The sequence below is a fragment of the Coccinella septempunctata genome, chromosome 2 (genome assembly GCF_907165205.1).
Source record: "Coccinella septempunctata chromosome 2, icCocSept1.1, whole genome shotgun sequence".
Lineage (NCBI taxonomy): Eukaryota > Metazoa > Arthropoda > Insecta > Coleoptera > Coccinellidae > Coccinella > Coccinella septempunctata.
This window is the reverse complement of record NC_058190.1, coordinates 15456468-15474803: the sequence shown is the minus strand read 5'-3', so window position 1 is coordinate 15474803 and position 18336 is coordinate 15456468. Positions and strand designations below refer to the sequence as shown.

General features: G+C 36.3%; 1 protein-coding gene across 3 annotated transcripts in view; it reads left to right on the top strand.

The window, feature by feature from the left end:
• LOC123308343 (cilia- and flagella-associated protein 36) overlaps nucleotides 1-18336 on the top strand; it is a 239007-nt gene that overhangs the window by 139433 nt on the left and 81238 nt on the right. For all 3 annotated transcript variants that reach the window (XM_044890957.1, XM_044890958.1, XM_044890959.1), the window contains one exon: nucleotides 18061-18308. In XM_044890957.1, the coding sequence (XP_044746892.1) occupies nucleotides 18061-18308 (248 nt within the window). The remainder of the gene's footprint in view (nucleotides 1-18060; nucleotides 18309-18336) is intronic.

Here is an 18336-nt window from a genome sequence, read left to right as displayed (position 1 = left end):
CAGAGTATAGAAGTCGCTAATTTCTGATGTTTCGATCCGAATATTCAATAGTCGATTTATTTCTCGACAAAGAAACTCTGCCGTCAGTTCAGAATCTCTCTCCGGGCCAAAAATCACTATGTTGTTTTTGTTGCTCCAACGTTCTGTCCTCCCCACTCTATCCTTCAGATCCTTATTTTCTTTTTCTGCTGTGCCTCATTTCTGCTTTTCAGGGACTCAATTTCCATGGCAATCTCGCCTCTGATGCGGATATGCAGTTTTTGACCTCTTTTTTGGTGTCTCTGATCTCTTCTAAAAGTTGTTTGAGTGTTACATCTTCCACTTCTTGGTTTGACATAATAGATCTTCTTTGTGGGTTGTAAGCGTACAAGTACGTTTTGGTGTGGCACTCCTCAATGTTTAACCTTCTATCCAGTTAGTGCTCTTTCCCAATACTCTTGGGTTGTTTGCCCTATTTTGGGCTATTGCCTGTTTTGAGTTTTTCGATCAGGTAAAAATGAATTGTTCCAAATTTCACTCGGCTCTTTTATTTCAAGGAGAGAACAAAGGACACAAGCTTCACTCCACTGAGACCGACCAGGGAGACTTGATTTGTAAACATAGACAGGGAGGTCTAGGCTAAGTAAGGCAAAATGACAAAGGACAAGAAAACAGTGGTAAACTTCGATCCGTAAAAACGTGTAGTGTATGGTACACCTAAAATGCAACCTATTTACCTTCTAGAGCAGAACAGCACAAATGTCAGATAAGTGAGAAGTGGAATTCCGATTTTCACCGTATATGCTCATACAAAATATAAACAATTTCGTTCATTCAAACTTTTTTATTTATGGAATTTTTATTATTTTTATATTATTTTAACCATGACGGTTCTACTCACGTAACGACCTCGGAAGTCAAAGACATTCGAAGAAATTTCAACAAATCTTAACCAGGATTATAAACACCTCACACCCGAGAGCACCGTATGATGATGTACGGCGCACTCCATCCTAGGGACGACATAGACCGTCTATATCTCCCGAGAAGGAAATAAGGACGAGAAATGCAGAGCTTAGAGATCATGCACACCATAACTATGAAGGGAATCGGCACCTACATCGAGCTGAAAGAAAAACAACAAGGACAAACAATTTTATTCTAATGGTGGAGAAGAAAAATAACAATAGAGAAGAAGGATCAATCCCAGCACACTCGGAGGAACCTGAAACAAAGATGGTACCAATAATCAAACAAAAATTAAAACAGAAAAAAAGAGAAAAGCTTACAGAAAATTGTCGATACACAGCAATGCAAGGACAGATAGCTAAAGCAGTTCAAATAGTAACAATCAATACAACCGAATCTTGGAAGTGTTCACCCACGCAAACCCAAAAGTGGAAACTGAAGCTGTGATCTCAGCCTGTGAAGAACAAGACGAAGCAACCAATTATATGAAGGCTAAGATAATGAAGACCGACCCAAAATGTAGATTGTGTCGTGCCCACCTCGAAACTATAATAATAATAGTCTTTATTTCCTCATTGACAAATATAAATTGTATAGGTACAGTCAAAAAAAGATTGTAAGTAAATGAATGAAGTTTCAAATTAGACAACCATCATTAGAATGACTTATGATTTCTAATGATGGACTCGAATTCCGTGTATATACTATGTCCAGATAGCAATGTTCTTAGTTTCCTCTCAAATGTTGTATATTGGAGGTTCCGCATCTGCTCTGGCAGTAGGTTATAGAGTTGCACTCCAATATTATGGGTTTTCCTTTTTGTTTATTCACCATGTCATTTTCGCGCGCTTCTTCGTCTACCGGCTCAACAACTAGATCTGCCATAGATGGGATTTTGTCACGAATGGTTCTGTTGAACATCAGTTCTGATGGTGATTTACCGGTGGTTCCATGTGGCGTTACATTATACATCATTGTAAATTTTTGAAGTTCCGTTTTAAAATTTTGTTTATTTGCCTGAGCTATTTGTAATCTCTTTAATATAGCCCTATTCATGTTTTCTACCTCGCCGTTTGCTTGAAGCCAATATGGTGGTGTATGGATCAATTCAATATTATTGTGTGGACAATAATTCTTGAACTCTTGACTGGCAAATTGGGGTCCGTTGTCCGCTCTAATAGATCTTGGTATTCTTAGGCGACAAAATATCTCTGACAAGTGATTTATAATGACAGCGGAGGTAGTCGTTCTGAGAAATTTTATTTCTTGGTACCTTGAATAGTAGTCTATTATGACCAAGAGTTGATCTTGATTTGGCAAGGGTCCCATAAGATCTATTGCTACACATTGCCACGGCCCTTCCGGGAATTTATGATTTTTCATCGGTGGTGGTTTATCCGGAATTGTAACTAATAAGCAGCCTCTACAATTTTTTACAAATTTCTCGACTTCTCTGTCCATAAATGGCCTCCAAACCTTGGCTCTCAGTCTCCTTTTCATCACCATCTCTCCCGGATGCCCCTCGTGGGCTAATTGTAATACCTCGGCTTTCAACGAATCAGGTATAACTAGTCTACTTCCTCGCAGAATTACTGATCCTATTGTCATCAGCTCTTGGCGAAAGGGGTAAAGAGCATTTTTGTCTGCAATTTCCCAACAATCATCCTTGATCTTCTTTACTGCATCAGATATTTTCCGATCATGTTGACTCTCACTTATAATTTTGCTAATATTCATAGCTGCTGGTGAGTCAATTTCAAGCAGGGCACAGACGTGATATTCGTTTTCCTTGTCGAACGATGACTCTTCATCTAGTTGGCATAGTCTTGATAATGAATCGGCTATATTTAGTTTCCCCGATTGGTAGATAACTTTGAATTTGTAAGCCTGTAGCCTGAGAACCCATCTTTCGATTCGAGCTGGTGGCTTCGACGATGGTTTGAAAATTGCCTCTAAAGGCTTGTGGTCCGGAACTAATTCAAATTCCAAATCCGCTAGATAATAATGGAAACGCTCCACGGCCCAGACGAGAGCTAAGCTTTCCTTTTCTGTTTGCGAATAGCGTTTTTCTGTAGCCGAAATACTTTTACTAGCGAACGATATAACTTGTGGTGTTCTTTGTTCATTAAACTGTAGCAGTACAGCTCCCAGTGCCACAGGGCTAGCATCTGCTACTAGACGGGTTCTCAGCTGAGGATCAAAGTATGATAATATCGGTAGAGTCGCCAGCGATTTTTTTAGTTTGTTAAAACTTTTTTGCTGGACTTGACACCATTCAAACTTCTGGTTTTCTCTAATCAGACTCCGAAGTGATTCCGTTGTGGTTCCAGATCTCTGGTGTGAACTTCCCTAGATAGGTGACGAGTCCAAGAAAGCTTCTTGTTTCTTCTTTTGTAGTCGGTGGTCGGAACTGCAATATTGTTTTTATTTTCGCATGGTCTGCTTCGATTCCTTTGTCGGAGAGCTTGTGGCCGAGAAAATAAAGCTCCTTGACCTTTTTTATACATTTCTCTTCGTTTAGGAGAACATTGTTTACCTTGAATACCTCTATTACGTTATTCAGGCAGTAATCATGTTCTTTTTCTGTTTTTCCATAAATAATTACATCATCAATATACTTTAAACAGTTATTGCACGATGCAAGCATTTCTTCAAAAACTCTCTGAAAAATTTCCGGTGCCGAGTTGACTCCAAACATTAATCGTTTGTAGCGAAACATACCTTTGTGGGTAATGAAAGTAGTAATAGGGCGGCTTTCCTCATCAAGTTCAAGTTGGTGGTATGCGTTGGTTAAATCAAGTCGAGAGAAAAACTTTGCTACCCGGAGTTTAGTCATGAAAGAGTCGAAAGTTGAAATGGGGTAATTCTCCCTCAGAATTGCTTCATTGGCACGGCGCATATCCACACAAATGCGGATGTCATCGTTGGGTTTCAAACCACTACTATGGGTGAGATCCATGCACTTGGTTCAGTAACTTTCTCTATGATATCAGACAGAAGTGCTTCTTTTAGTTTTCTCTCTACTTTAGCCTCTAAAGTAATTGGGACTCTTCTTGGGTTTGATTTGAGAATTGATTGTCAATTTGTCTTTGATATTTTTAATCTTAGGGAACGATTTTATTTCCTCGATGTGGTTAATGTTCAAGCCTAATTTCAGGATACCTAATCGTTTTGCGACATCTTTACCTAGAATCGAGATGTCTCCCTGTTCTACAACATAAAAGTTTGTAATTATTTCGGGCTGACCCTGTAAACTCACTGTGACTGACGTCCAGAGTTTCTCCCGCTGCGTATCCTCTGAGGGAATGTTGGGATTGAGGGTTGATGTCCCATGTTACAGCTTTCATTTTCTTTAACGATTCCCAGTCACCACCGTTTATTATATTCACTTTCGAGCCTGAATCTATCAATACGGTGATAGGTACACCTCCTATGTTGCATTCTATAAGGTCATCATTCTGGTCTTCTGGACATATACCTGACACCTTGATGCATTGGAAATTTCTAATGCCCACTGTCCCTTCCATTTCTGTTTCTTCTTCCTCTATACGGTTAACCCTAGAACTCGTCCTCCTACGTTTGTTTTGAGGTTCATGTGAAGAATTTCTGTTATAAGAAAATCGTTTCCTTTGTAGGTCGGTGCTGCATAGAAATTCATAGTGGCCCACAAACCACAAACTTTTGAAGGTACAGAATGGTTGCGTTTTCCACATCTTGTACAGTGGGTACCATGTTCGTTGTTGGAGGGTTCAATTTTGTTGATACCGAATGATGTACTAGGTCCAGTGTCAGCTACATATATCCATAGCTTTAGACTGACTACCAATTTGTTCGTGAATTTGGCATAGGTTGAGTACTTCATCTAGTGATCTTTCTTTTTCCAGCAGTTTCTTCTTCAAATCTAGAGGTGCCCAACAATCAATTATCTTGTCTTTAATATTTATTTCATTCGATTCTTGTGCCGAATTTCCAAATGAACACTTGCTCGCTTGGTTCCTGATTTTAAAAACAAATTCACTAAAGTTTTCATTTTGTTCAGGTTTGATGTTTCTGAATATGTGCCGTTCGAAAGTTGAGTTCTGTTCTGGTGAAAAATAATCCGTCAGTTTTTCAACAAGGGTTTTGAAAACGTCGTTATTTATGTCTTTATCGAAGATTTCTAATGCTCCTGGAAGATTATATGCTACTTCTTGGAGCTGCGATCCTCCAAGATGTAGAAGTTTGTTCCTTTTCTTAACAATATTTGTTATATCCTCCGAAGCTAGATATAATTCCAAAGAATGTAACCATTTTTCCCATTCTCCCCTGATCAAAGCCTTGTCGAGGTTATCGCAGAGGAAGGGTTTTATATTGCTGTCTGTCATGATCAGTAAACTTTTTCGACTCTTCTGAGCTCGTTGTCTTGGACTGCCCTGAAATAGGGTAACAGTTTGATTAATTCTGTTATTTTCTTAAACTGCCCTGTAAACCAGGGTAACAGTTATTTATGGACTGCCTGTAGAAACAGGTAACAGTTCACATTTTTGTCAACTACCCTGTGATAGGGTAACAGTTTCTTTTCTGAACTGCCCTTCGAAAGGGTAACAGTTATTTTTGTTGAACTGCCCTTCGAAAGGGTAACAGTTATTTCTGTTGAACTGCCCTCCAAAAGGGTAACAGTTATTTCTTTATTAGTCAAGACTAATTTTATAATGCATTATAAAATCGTATCGATAGAATTGTTAGCACTTGGGAAGGATTAAATGTCACGAATGTCAGTATCCGACTCACATTGTTCAGAAATCAACGTCCTGCGGGTAAAATTACCACTTCTCGTCGCCAATTGTGCTACTCCAAATATAAGTCAATAATCACACGTCTTAGCACAAAATAGTTTTATTTATTTTCTCCATTAATTCAAACCAACACTTCATATCTAAATCTCAAAAACACGGGAACTATAACAACTATAAAAACTCAAATCTCCTTCATTAACATTCCTGTCGACCATAGAAACATTGCTGCTGACACGTTCCACTCATACTTCAGTCTGTACAGTGCCACAAAGGCAATTGACAATCTTTGAATGGACGTATAATAGTCATAATTTCCCCTAAATGGGCATGCAAGGGATGCTTCCTGCATACAACAATTTACATGGATGAACAGTTCTCAATCGACTTGCAGTAAAATGTTCATTGTAATGGTGTAGTCAGTAGGGTTTGCAGGCCTCTACGCCCTGAAAATTTTATCCACTTCGTAGCACTGAAAATAAAAATTAATGAATGACCGAGTCACATGTTACCAGTTTTAATACTTACATACCCATTTTCCTTAGTAAAATTCGTTTTATTTTATCAACAGTTCTTCACCATACAATAATTTTCTAACGATATTCTGAGGTTTTCGCCAAGAAATTAGACACAAATTTCAATAATCAGCAACTAGAACGGACTTGAAGAACAAAAGGCGATACGAGGTTGTCTATGGATACGAGAATCAAAACATTCAAAACCTGTTTGATCAAAATGGCCATATGACTCTGACATCTCGCAAAATTTCATGTCCCTCGAATTAAAATTTTAACCAGTCTTAGGGCCTTAAAAACACATTTGAAACACAGATGGCGCTCGCATCACTCTAGTCGCTTCGTTTCCTATCTTTCTACTCTATAATCTTTGATTACAATGTCATCAATCTCTTACGGTCTTAAAGTTTCTATAACGACAGGGATAGTACAGAACGAGGTGATAAAAATCAGAACAAAAAAATACACCATCATCTACTAATGAACTGAACTGACTCAAGTCATAACAATCAAACTGAAGAAATAAATTTTCTTTACATATATATGTTACGGCTAAAGATAGGTGTGAACATAAACTTAAGATTAGCCGGCTAAACTTAGGTTTAGCTTCGGGTATTTGCTAATGTCAGTTTCTTCTATCTTTAGCCGGCTAAACTTAAGTGTAACTACATCCCATCGGCTAAAAATGTAGAAGCTAATAGAAAAGAAGAAAAGTATTGGCAAGCAAATTTTCGGCAATTGAAAAATGTAAAGAAATAGCAAATATTAATGCAATGCATTTTTTGAATGAATTTCAGATATTTTTAATAGCAGAAAAGCAATCTGTTAAGCAGTTGAGAAATTGAGAATGAACATATATTTTTTTCTACTGCGCCTCAACGTATTCTCATTAGCGAATCTAAAAATCTAAATGCCTGATGACAAAATTTGAGACGAACAAGCTATTTTGAGTGTGAGGGAAAACTGTAGAGTGAGGTCCAGTTTCATAATCGAATTTTTGAAATCACTTTAAGTTCAAAGCTTCCTTCACTATCATTTTCAGTAGGGTTAAAGGAAGCTTTAAAATTAAAGCGACTTTAGGTTTGATTATGAAACCTGCCTTAAATGGTTATCTTTCATCTTCATAATTTCCAAGGGAATTGAACGAGCAAAAGGGTAGAATGAAGACAAGAATGATGCAGCGAACTTCTTCATCAAAATACCAAAGGTCAAATTCTGGACAACCAGTACCCATTATTGTTTGTAACTAACCGGAGTATTTGGATGATAAGCATAAGCTTTACGATGACTGCACTTGAATTCTCCAGGATGATTAGTCAAGGGTGGGGCGACAGACCGTATTTTAGAATCCGTATGTTCAATGACTTGGGAAGAAACTTTCGACAAAATCAGCGAGTAGAAGTGTTTTCAACTATTTTCATGTTGATAGTTTTTTTTTGTTCTTTTTGTTTTTTTTTGCAAACATATTAAGGCTGGAAAGAAATTGCAAAATTAGAAACTATCGTTTCTATTTCGTAGAGAATTTTTCCAGAAACTCAATTATTGAATGATAAGGAAAATATACTTTTGTTCACAGAACAAATACTCTATATCTCAATGTCTCATACTTGATTTCCTTGTGAGGTCATATTCTGGTTTTTCACAGTACAATTGACTATCCACGTTCCTATTGTTCTGTGGAAATCTGTTATCTAATTTCTGTTTGTCAATTGATTATAAAAAACTATAATCTCCTTAACAGATGAAAATAACTCATTAAATGTTAAATTGAATGGCATTTTGCATATTTCAGTTCTAAAAATTAAAACAAAAAAGTGGCCTCGTGCGTTCGTCTAGTCTTCAGTCATCCGATCATTCAAAAGACATCACCCCCTCCGCGTATCCATCGAATATATTTTTAGCCGTTTCGTTTTGGGTAATGTGTACATTAGCCGGCTAAAGATGAAATTCCCAGACACAGATAAACATTTTATCGAACGTTAGCCGGTCCTCGAATATAAACCTAAGTTTAGCCGGCTAATGTTAAGTTTATGCTCATATTTATCTTTAGCCGTAACATGTAACATATATATATATATATATATATATATATATATATATATATATATATATATATATATATATATATATATATATATATATATATATATATATATATATATATATATATATATATATATATATATATATATATATATATATATATATATATATATATATATATATACAGGGTGTGGCGTAATGAATGGATAATATTGAGCCTGGGGGTAGAGGACTCTATGGCGGTTCAGAAAAATATATTTTACGTTTAGTAAAAGTGCCTTGGTTTTCGAGATATTCGAGATTTTCGAAAATTCAAGAGAATTACACACTTCGCCACTCGTTTTGCTGGCAAGACTACAAATGAGGGAATTTTTTCAAACTGTTTTTTGGATAGTATTCCTGGATAGATGATCTATCGAATGTAATTCATTATTTTTGAGGCGCATGAATAGTTCTTCATGAAAAAAAGATCTAACTCAACTTTTCCGTTTTGCTAATTTTTTTTCATAAGTTCAACCCAGCGCGGTGTAAAAAATAATATGGTTACCTGAGAGCCAATGCAAGAAAAAACATGCCAGTTTCATTGAGATTCCGAAATGGTATAACTCTCTGTATTCTCAGCATTAAATACAAAATAAATTCCTATTACAATCAGTTGAGGCCTAGTTTAATGTGAACAGTGTTTCTAAAATTTTTATTAGCTAAACTGGGAAATGCAAACAGAATGAAGCAATCGTCTATAAAAAGGTATTGAGCATTTACTGAAGCTCATGGTGGCCTCTTAGAGAATCTTTTGTAATATTTAATTCAATGAAACGATACTCATTTTAAAATGATATCTATGCAATAAAGCTATGATTCATTAGAAAGTGTAGACTATAGAGCATGTATCAAAACTCATGGTGGCCAATTTAAGCATCATTGATTTGTGAAACTTTATTCAATGAAAAGATTTTTTTAAATTGATATTTTTTCTCGTTTTCTTTTATTATTGAACCCCAACGTTGGGAAATCAATATTTCCAAGTTATGCAATAAATTTCAGCATTTTTGTAACAAGGGTCTTGACTCAATGTAATGAAAATTACCTAATTTTCAGCTTTTTTTCTTAATTACATAAGTGCTGAAATTCACTTCGTTACTTGAAATTCGCTTAACAACTATCAACTTTATAACTATAGGGCTTAATAATGAAAGAATACGAGGGAAAAAAACCAATTTTAAAATATTGTTTAATTGAATCGAGTTTTACAAAAAGTGTTCAAGGTGTGAATCAGGAGCTGTACTAGATGCTCTACAACTTCTTATGAATAATTGCTTTATTCTGCTTGCAAGTCTCATTTCAGTTGCTAAAAATTAAAGAAAAAGGCTCACGTCAAACTCTGATGCCTTGACTCATTGTAATAGAAATTTATTTTGTATTTAATGCTGAAAATAGAGTGAGTTATACCATTTCAGAATCTCAGTGAAACAGGCATGTTTTCTCTTGCTTTGGCACTCAGGTAACTATATTATTTTTCACACCAGGCTGGGTTGAACTTAGGAAAAAAAATAAGCAAAACGGAAAATTTGAGTTAATTCTTTTATTCATGAAAAACTATTTATGCGCCTCAAAAATAATAATTTACATTTGATAGCGCATCTATCCAGGAATACTATCCAAAAAACAGTTGGAAAAAATTCCTTCATTTGGAGTCTTGCCTGCAAAAAGAGTGGCGAAGGGTGTGATTTTCTTGAATTTTCGAAAATCTCGAATATCTCGAAAACCAAGGCACTTTTACTAAACGTAAAATATATTTTTCTGAACCGCCATAGAGTCCTCTACCTGCAGGCTCCATATTATCCATTCATTACGCCACACCCTGTATATATATATATATATATATATATATATATATATATATATATGTATGTATATATATATATATATATATATATATTTATATATATATAGGAAGGTACTGCACCAACTTATATGTCTCCGAGAAGAACTACTATCGCACTTCACCCCTCACCACTTGTATAGCCCACAGGCGGTACTAGAGAATGACCAAACGAAGATCTACTGGGATCTGACCGTGGTGACTGACAGGGGTGCGGAACACAACAGGCCGGACATGGTGGTGTGGAATAAGACCAAGAAAATCGCACATATCATCGATTTTTCGGTACCCCTGGATAACAATTTGTCAAAGGCATATGGGGAGAAGATCACCAAATATAACGTCCTCGCTCGTCAGATCAGAGACATGTGGAAGTTGAAGTCGGTCACAATACTTCCCTTGATCATAAGCGCCAATGGGCTGGTCCACCGAAAAAGTTCCGCACATATAGAAGAACTTAACCTGCCTCCAAACACCATAGCATGGATGCAGAAGGCCGTAATACTGGGAACGGTTGACATAATCCGACAGGTTATATATTCTTATTAGTAACTAGCAAGCATAGATTAGAGTTATGTAGATTGGAAACTTCCATACTACGAGACGAAACCGTTTTTTTGCGCCCTCTCTTAACCTGGGGTGAATTAATGGGTGTTTCTTTCAATATACAATTAATAGATGACGCTGGAAAAAGTAGATTTCCTTCAACCTTCAACTTCGTTCACAGGACAAGGAGAGATTTGTGTTCTGTCATTTGAAATTTTGAAGATTAATCTTTTTGAATTGAAATGTTTGAAAATATTTTATATATCCTAGTTTAGGCAGCGAGTTATTATTCCCATGATTTTGTGAGGTTTTTTCATCCCCTTCAGGTAATGCGAAGAACATTTTTAGTCAACTGTTTTATTTTTACCTATTGAATTATGCATTTTCAAATGGACTTGTTAACATTCGATACATTGGAGTTGTAACGAACGATACTACCAATTTTACTCACTTATGAAATGACTTAATTTTAATATTTTTCAACTATTGATCAATAAGGTATCGGAAAGAGTAAATATCAAAAGGGAAAATATCAAACTATATTTCCGGATATCCGATTAGAAAAAAAAATTCATTCCCGTGCTGGAGAAGGAGTAATTCTACGTGAAAGTTACGATTGTGGCGACTGTGAAATAGCTTATCAGGAAAAACTTTCCTATACCTACTAAAATGGTTCGAATTTAAGACTGGAGTCCTGGTATAAACGAAAAAATAAACCTTTATAGAGTATATTTTATTGCTTGTTGATCCATGCAATTAATAAAATAATACAATAAAGAATGCCATATTATCCTTATTTTTTCCTTTGCATTAATCGGTTTTTCACTTTGAAAATTATGCGAATGAAAGAATACTACTGCGGTGATTTATTCGTATCATAAAAATACTAAACTACTGATATTTCATCTGAACTAAATACCAGTACATCGGTGTTTATATTATTTGATACTAATAAATTGTCAAGTAGTTTTCTTGCGTTCACATGGACAACTCGAATTTCCTGAAATGTATGGAGAATATACTGAAAACACAGAAATTATACTCGTTCTTTTTGTTTGACAACACACAGCTTTTTTTTCAAAACCAGATCTACTCAAGCTTCACCCCAGTCCACCAGAGGTCGCGGTGAACAATGTTTCAAAATATTGTGAGAGTTTCCTATCTACACTACCTTAATCTATGCTAGCAAGGTTGCCCTTGGCTCACGGGTCCGGGTAACCTGGTGAATCCCACAACTGTGTGAAATAAAAAAAAAAAATAAATATATATATAATATATATATATACTCAATGACTTGGGAAGAAATATTTAACAGCTAGAAAAAGTGTTTTCAACTATTTTCATTTCATTTTTTTGTATTGAGTATTGAGAAAAATATTACACCATTATAGAAACTACCGTATCTATATTTCGTAGAAAATTTTTCCATGAACCCAATTATTTTATGGTAAGGAAAATATAGTTTTTGTCTACTGAAAAAATAGTCCATATCTAATGTCTAATATTACATTTCCTTGTGAGGTCGTATTCTGGTTTTTAACAGGACAAAATTGACGTTCCTATTGTCCTGTGGAAAACTATATCTAACTTCTGTATGTAAATTGATTTTAAAAATTCAGGCTCTATTTGAAGAGCATTAATTTCCTAAACAGATGAAAATAACTCATTAAATGTTGAATTGAACACCAATGGACGTTATCTCAAGAAACCCCAATACAATAGTAGGTATTCGATGCTATTTTGCATATTTCAATTCTATAATTAAAACAAAAACGTGGCCGCGTGCGTTCTTCTTCTCATATCCGACCATTCAAAAGACATCACCCCTCCGCGTGTCCATTGAATACATTTTTTAGCCGTTCCGTTTTGAGTAATGTGCACATTAGCCGGCTAAAGATGAAATTCCCTGACGCAGATGAATACATTATCTAACTTCAGCCGGTCCTCGAATATAAACCTAAGTTTAGCCGGCTAATCTAAAGTTTATGCTCACACCTATCTTCAGCCGTAACATACAGGGTGTGGCGTGATGAATGGATAATATGGTGCCTGTGGGTAGAGGACCTTATGGCGGTTCAGAAAATATATTTCATGTTCAGTAAAAATCCCTTGGTTTTCGAGATATTGGAGATTTTCGAAAATTCAAGAGAATCACACCCTTCCTACTCGTTTTGCAGGCAAAAGGAATTTTTTCAAAATTTTTTTTGGTATTATTCCTGGATGGAAGTTCGAACCAGGGTGGTGTAAAAAATAATATGGTTACCTCAGTGCCAAAGCAAGAGAAAACATGCCTGTTTTACTGAGATTCTGAAATGGTATAACACTCTATTTCCAGCATTAAATACAAAATAAATTTTTATTACAATGAGTCGAGGCGGAGTTTGATGTAAGCCTTTTTCTCTAATTTTTATCAACGGAAATGAGACTTCCAAGCCGAATAAAGCAATTATTCATGAGAAGTTGTTAAGCATCTAGTAGAGCTCCTGATACCCACTTTGAACACAATTGTAAAACTCGATTCAATCAAACGATATTTTAAAATTGGTTTTTTTCTCTAGAATTCTTGCATCATTAAGCCCTATAGTTATAAAGTTGATAGTTTTTGAGCGAATTTTGAGTAACGAAGTGAATTTTAGCACTTTCGTAATTAAAAAAAAGGCTAAAAATTAATTTCTATTATAGAATAACAATTTTAAAATATCGTTTCATTGAATAAAGTTTCACAAATGATGTTTAAATTGGCAACCATGAGTTCTGACACGGCCTTCTAAAGGGGGTTTAGAAGGCCGTGGTTCTGATATACAGGATGGGCTTTTTAAAACGAAACAGACGAGACAACCACCTTAATTGTTGAAGAAAGTAATTACCATTAATAATTATTTCGTTGTCTAACGTTAACAATTGACGGTTACTATCGTAACCACAGAACAACCACAGTCAAATAATTGATGATTTCACATAGCATGGTTAGCGGAATGATTGGTACTGTACGAAATTCAAAATTAAATATCTCGAAAACGAATGCAATAAATGAGAAACAAATAAATACATTAATACGCTGAATTAAGAATAAAAAGGCCTTTCAAATGAGGTATCACTCACTCTATCTTTCCTATTCAAAATTTAGGGGTTGTTGTTCTAACACTAAGGGTTGAAGCGATATAGTTGTGAATTTGACCTCAAAAGTTGTCCCCCTAGAAACAAAAATCGACGTGTCCGAGCATTTTATCGAAATAAATTTATTTCGCCTGTTATCTCGTCTGTTTCGTTTTAAAAAGCCCACCTTGTATGCTCCATAGTCTACACTTTGTAATGAATCATAGCTTTATTGCATATCAACAATTTTAAAATGAGTATCGTTTCATTGAAATAAATTTCACAAAAGATGCTCTAAGAGGCCACCAGTACATGCTCTATGCCTTCTTATAGATGATTGCTTTATTCTGCTTGCATTTCTCATTTTGGCTGCTAAAAATTTTAGAAACAGTGTTTACATTAAACTACACCTCAACTGATTGCAATAGAAATTAATTTTGTATTAAATGTTGAAAATACAGAGAGTTGTACCATTTCGGAATCTCAATGAAGCGGGCATGTTTTTTCTTGCGTTGGCTCTCAGGTAACCATATTATTTTTTACACCGCGCTATGTTGAACTTATGAAAAAAAAATAAGCAAAACGGAAAATTTGGGTTAGATCTTCTTTTCATGAAGAACTATTCATTCGCCTAAAAAATAATGAATTACATTCGATAGATCATCTATCTAGGAATACTATCCAAAAAACAGTTTGAAAATTTTTTTTCATTTGGAGTCTTGCCTGCAGAACGAGTGGCGAACTCTGAAAGAAAAGTTCTTTTAGAGTTCAGTGCCTCTTGGTTAGCACTTTCAGCACTTTTGCAGCGTAAAGAATATGACTTCGTAAATGGTTGAGGCAACGTCGTTTCTAAACAAAATTTCACGGCGGCCTTACTCCGTTCTAGTTAAGGCGCATTTATACCAAACGAGCATTATTCGCGAACACTGTTTGCAAACAGTAGTACGGGCGGTGTAAACAGTCATCGGCGCCGAACAGAGTTCGCAAACCCTGTTTTCGAACGTTTCAGAGAGTTCGAGCTCATTTCGCCACATGCCGGTAAAGTAATGTTTCATTATAAGGCACTGTTTGCGAACAATGCACGCAATATGCACAGGCGGTGTAAACACTCATCGACGCCGAATAAAGTTTACGAATCCTGTTTCAAAACGTTTCAAAATGCTCGATCCCGTTCCGTCTCATGTCGGTAAACCGACGAATCATCAAAGGGATTCAGATTTTTTTGCACATCTGGCGTCATATCATCGAAATCACCGGTGGACCGTGATAAGTTATTGGGTCTTGGTATTTAATTTATTTTGAATTTTGGTGAGATCTCTTGAATCGTGATTTCCTAATTAATCAATCCATTTGAAATGGAGTCCATTTACGATGGCTTCACAGACAGACGATAATAATTTTCGATATTGATGGTTTTGAAATTCGGTAAAGGTACATGACACCATAAGAATCTCCCGTAGCCTAGGCTGACCAGATTATCCAATGTTCAATGACGGACGGACCTGATCAAAAGAAAATATTTTTTTTAAACTATTTTTCCCAATTCAGCCCTGATAAGAAGATATAGCCATTTTAGGTTTTCATAATGAGCTGTGCCACCCCTGGAAAAACAAAATACCTTCAAAATAACTAAATGAATCTGTGACGTCTGTGGATCTTTCAAAAAGAGTTGCATTCGGTCAAAATTACCCAATTTTTCGAATTTCACAGATATCTTTTATTTTGAACTTCAAATTACTCGAAAACTATATTTCCAAATTCATTTCATTCGATAAAGCCTAGAAATAACATTTTTTTTATATTTTTTAACAACTTGTATCTTTTAAACCGAGCCGATTCGGAAAAAACGGTATAGGAAAAAGTGTTTCTTTTGACCTCAAGATTCTACTGTGAAATATTTGTACGAGTCTATAAGACTCACCCTGTATATGATTCCAGTTACTCAGTTTCCTACAAGGTATGGCGATAAAAAAAATCTATTTATTGAAAATAGAGAAATAATAAAAGTCTATTACAACACAAAAACGAAAATTTAATAATATTAATATAATGGTTGTGCATTACACTGTGGAATGAGAAGAGTGCTTCAGGCGTTTCTAGAGAAGCTTCTTCATCCCCAAAATTTGAATGCCTCAAATATTTGGTCAGGGAGGAAGACGCTGCTGCATTAAATTTTTTTTTATGTTCGTAACTTGAAACATGCCGTACATTATCTCTTCTTCCTCCAAATGCAATCTGAATTGGCCCAAACATTTCGTACATTGGACTTCAGAATCAAGTTTTGTGTTTTAAAAAATGGAAATTCTTTCGAAAGATCTTCCATAAATTTGCACTTTCTTTTTTTTATCCATCTCAAATAATCTTGAGAAAAATACTGAATTAAATTTAAGATTTTGACGGACATTTTGACGGACGAAATGAAAGAATATTGGGATTCTTGGACTAATTTTCTTTATTGTTCTTCTTTCATTTCATTTCATCTAACTAAATGGACGATAACCTAAGAACAATTTTGACGGACGTTTTCCAGTGACGGACTTCTTGGACGATTGACGGACTGTCCGTCACAATGACGGACGTCTGGTCACCCTACCGTAGCTAAAAATCGTTAGTGCCAGTCTAACCGACGCTGGAATGCTCTCTCGATGATTGGTGTCTTTCTTGACACTTTTTCCTCAATTTTGTCCGATAATGACATGCGGCCGAAATTTCTAAAAAGTTCAGTTTCGTCCGCTCTCAAGTCATCTAGCAGCTGGGTATAATTTCTTCCTTTCAGAAAAGAATTCACCCAGGTTGTTCGTCTCCTCCTTTGGCGTAGTTCATTTGAGAGATTATTACTATCAGAGACTCTGAGTACTATAGATTCAGTAGAAATTGCAATATATTGCAATTTTTACTAATTGCATTCAGGACCGCCGTAAGCGGGCGTGCAAGGCGTGCCCGGCACAAGGGCGGCACGTCCAGGGGGGCGGCAAATCCAGTGAAATTGAAATTTTATTTGGAGGGGGGGGAAAAAAGGGGGGGCGGTTGTCCAACTCCAACTGCTTTAAAATTTTACCAACTGTCATAGAAACATAGAAATTTTGCCATATGCGATCGAAACTTTGCCAACTGCTTTGAGATTTCTCCAACTCCGTTCAACATTGGGGGCGGTAAGGTCTCCCCATCTCCCTTAGAGAGACTTTTTCTCTGAAGGATCGGAAGGACAGGCGGCCAAGGTATATTTCCGGGAGGGGCACTGCCGACCCCCAAAGTTCCGCAGGTGCCGCCACCACCCCCCTCCCCCCCGGCGAAATACTGAGAGCGCCTAGATCCAGTTATGGCGCTAAACTTCAAGATCGAAAAATTCACATAATCCGATAAATTGCCCTCCCGGAACTTCGAAGAGAGAATTACGAAAATAAAGATAAAAACAGAATGAGGGTCTTTGTCGAAATATGCACCCCCTAGGATCAGTTGCATTTTGCATTCGAAATTGAAACTTGTCTCTTGTCTATGATTCGATTCGAACAGTTTCGTGGTGTATGTATGAACAGTAACGATCAAAAATTAAATTCCAATTATCAGTTCAGGCCCCTGCCTAAAACTTGACACTACCCCTTCCCCCCCCCCCCCCCCCCCCCGAATTGCTCTCTGGATACACCCCTGATGTAGCGCCCTATTGGGGGCGGCATAACAGTATTTGCACGCGGGCGCTCAGACAGCTGGCGGCGGGCCTGATTGCATTATATATAATGAGGGTTCCATGTCGGTGCACTTTAGAGAGACCTCGTTGAATTATCAAGAACAACTGCTCGTTCGGACAGGCGCGGTCTGTGTGAACACCTTCCATTCTGAGTTCTCGAACGTTTGAAAACATTTCAAAACGTTTCGAAACGTTTTGAAACGTTCGAAAACAATGCTCGTTTGGTGTAAATGCACCTTTACAAAAACTCTAGAAAATTATTTGATGGCTTACCGACTGCTTTTATAAGAGTAAATAGTAAATTAACTTAGGCCCGGTACTTTCACGTGCGAATAAATAAATTTATTCGCATTTATTAAGTCTTATTCGTAAGATTAGTAAAAATCCAGTCTTATCACTTTCAGATAGTGTTATTCATCGAATAAATCTGTCATTGAAACTTAATTAGAAGAGTTTATTTGTCATAGATCGAATGTCGGTACGTCATTATTCGTTGAATAAAATTTATTCGAAGGTGAAAGTACCGGGCCTTAGTCAGTCAGTCAGTAAATAATGTAATTGTTAATATTTCAGAGTACGTTCGAACAGATTTGGGCTGCGAATAACTATGAGATGTTTAAACGCATGATGACTCGCAGGAATATTGATCTTCAACTTCAAGCTTTGGAATTGATAGAGAGAAAATATGGAAAATTACCACAATCCTTGATTCTCTCGCAAAAAGAAACGGACGTTCGTGTAGAGAGTCAGCATAAGGAAATTTGTCCCAAATCCGGAGAAACGGAAGATATCGAAAAAGTTATACTGGATGAAGTTGCCAAGTAAGGAAATGTTCTAATATTTGTCGAG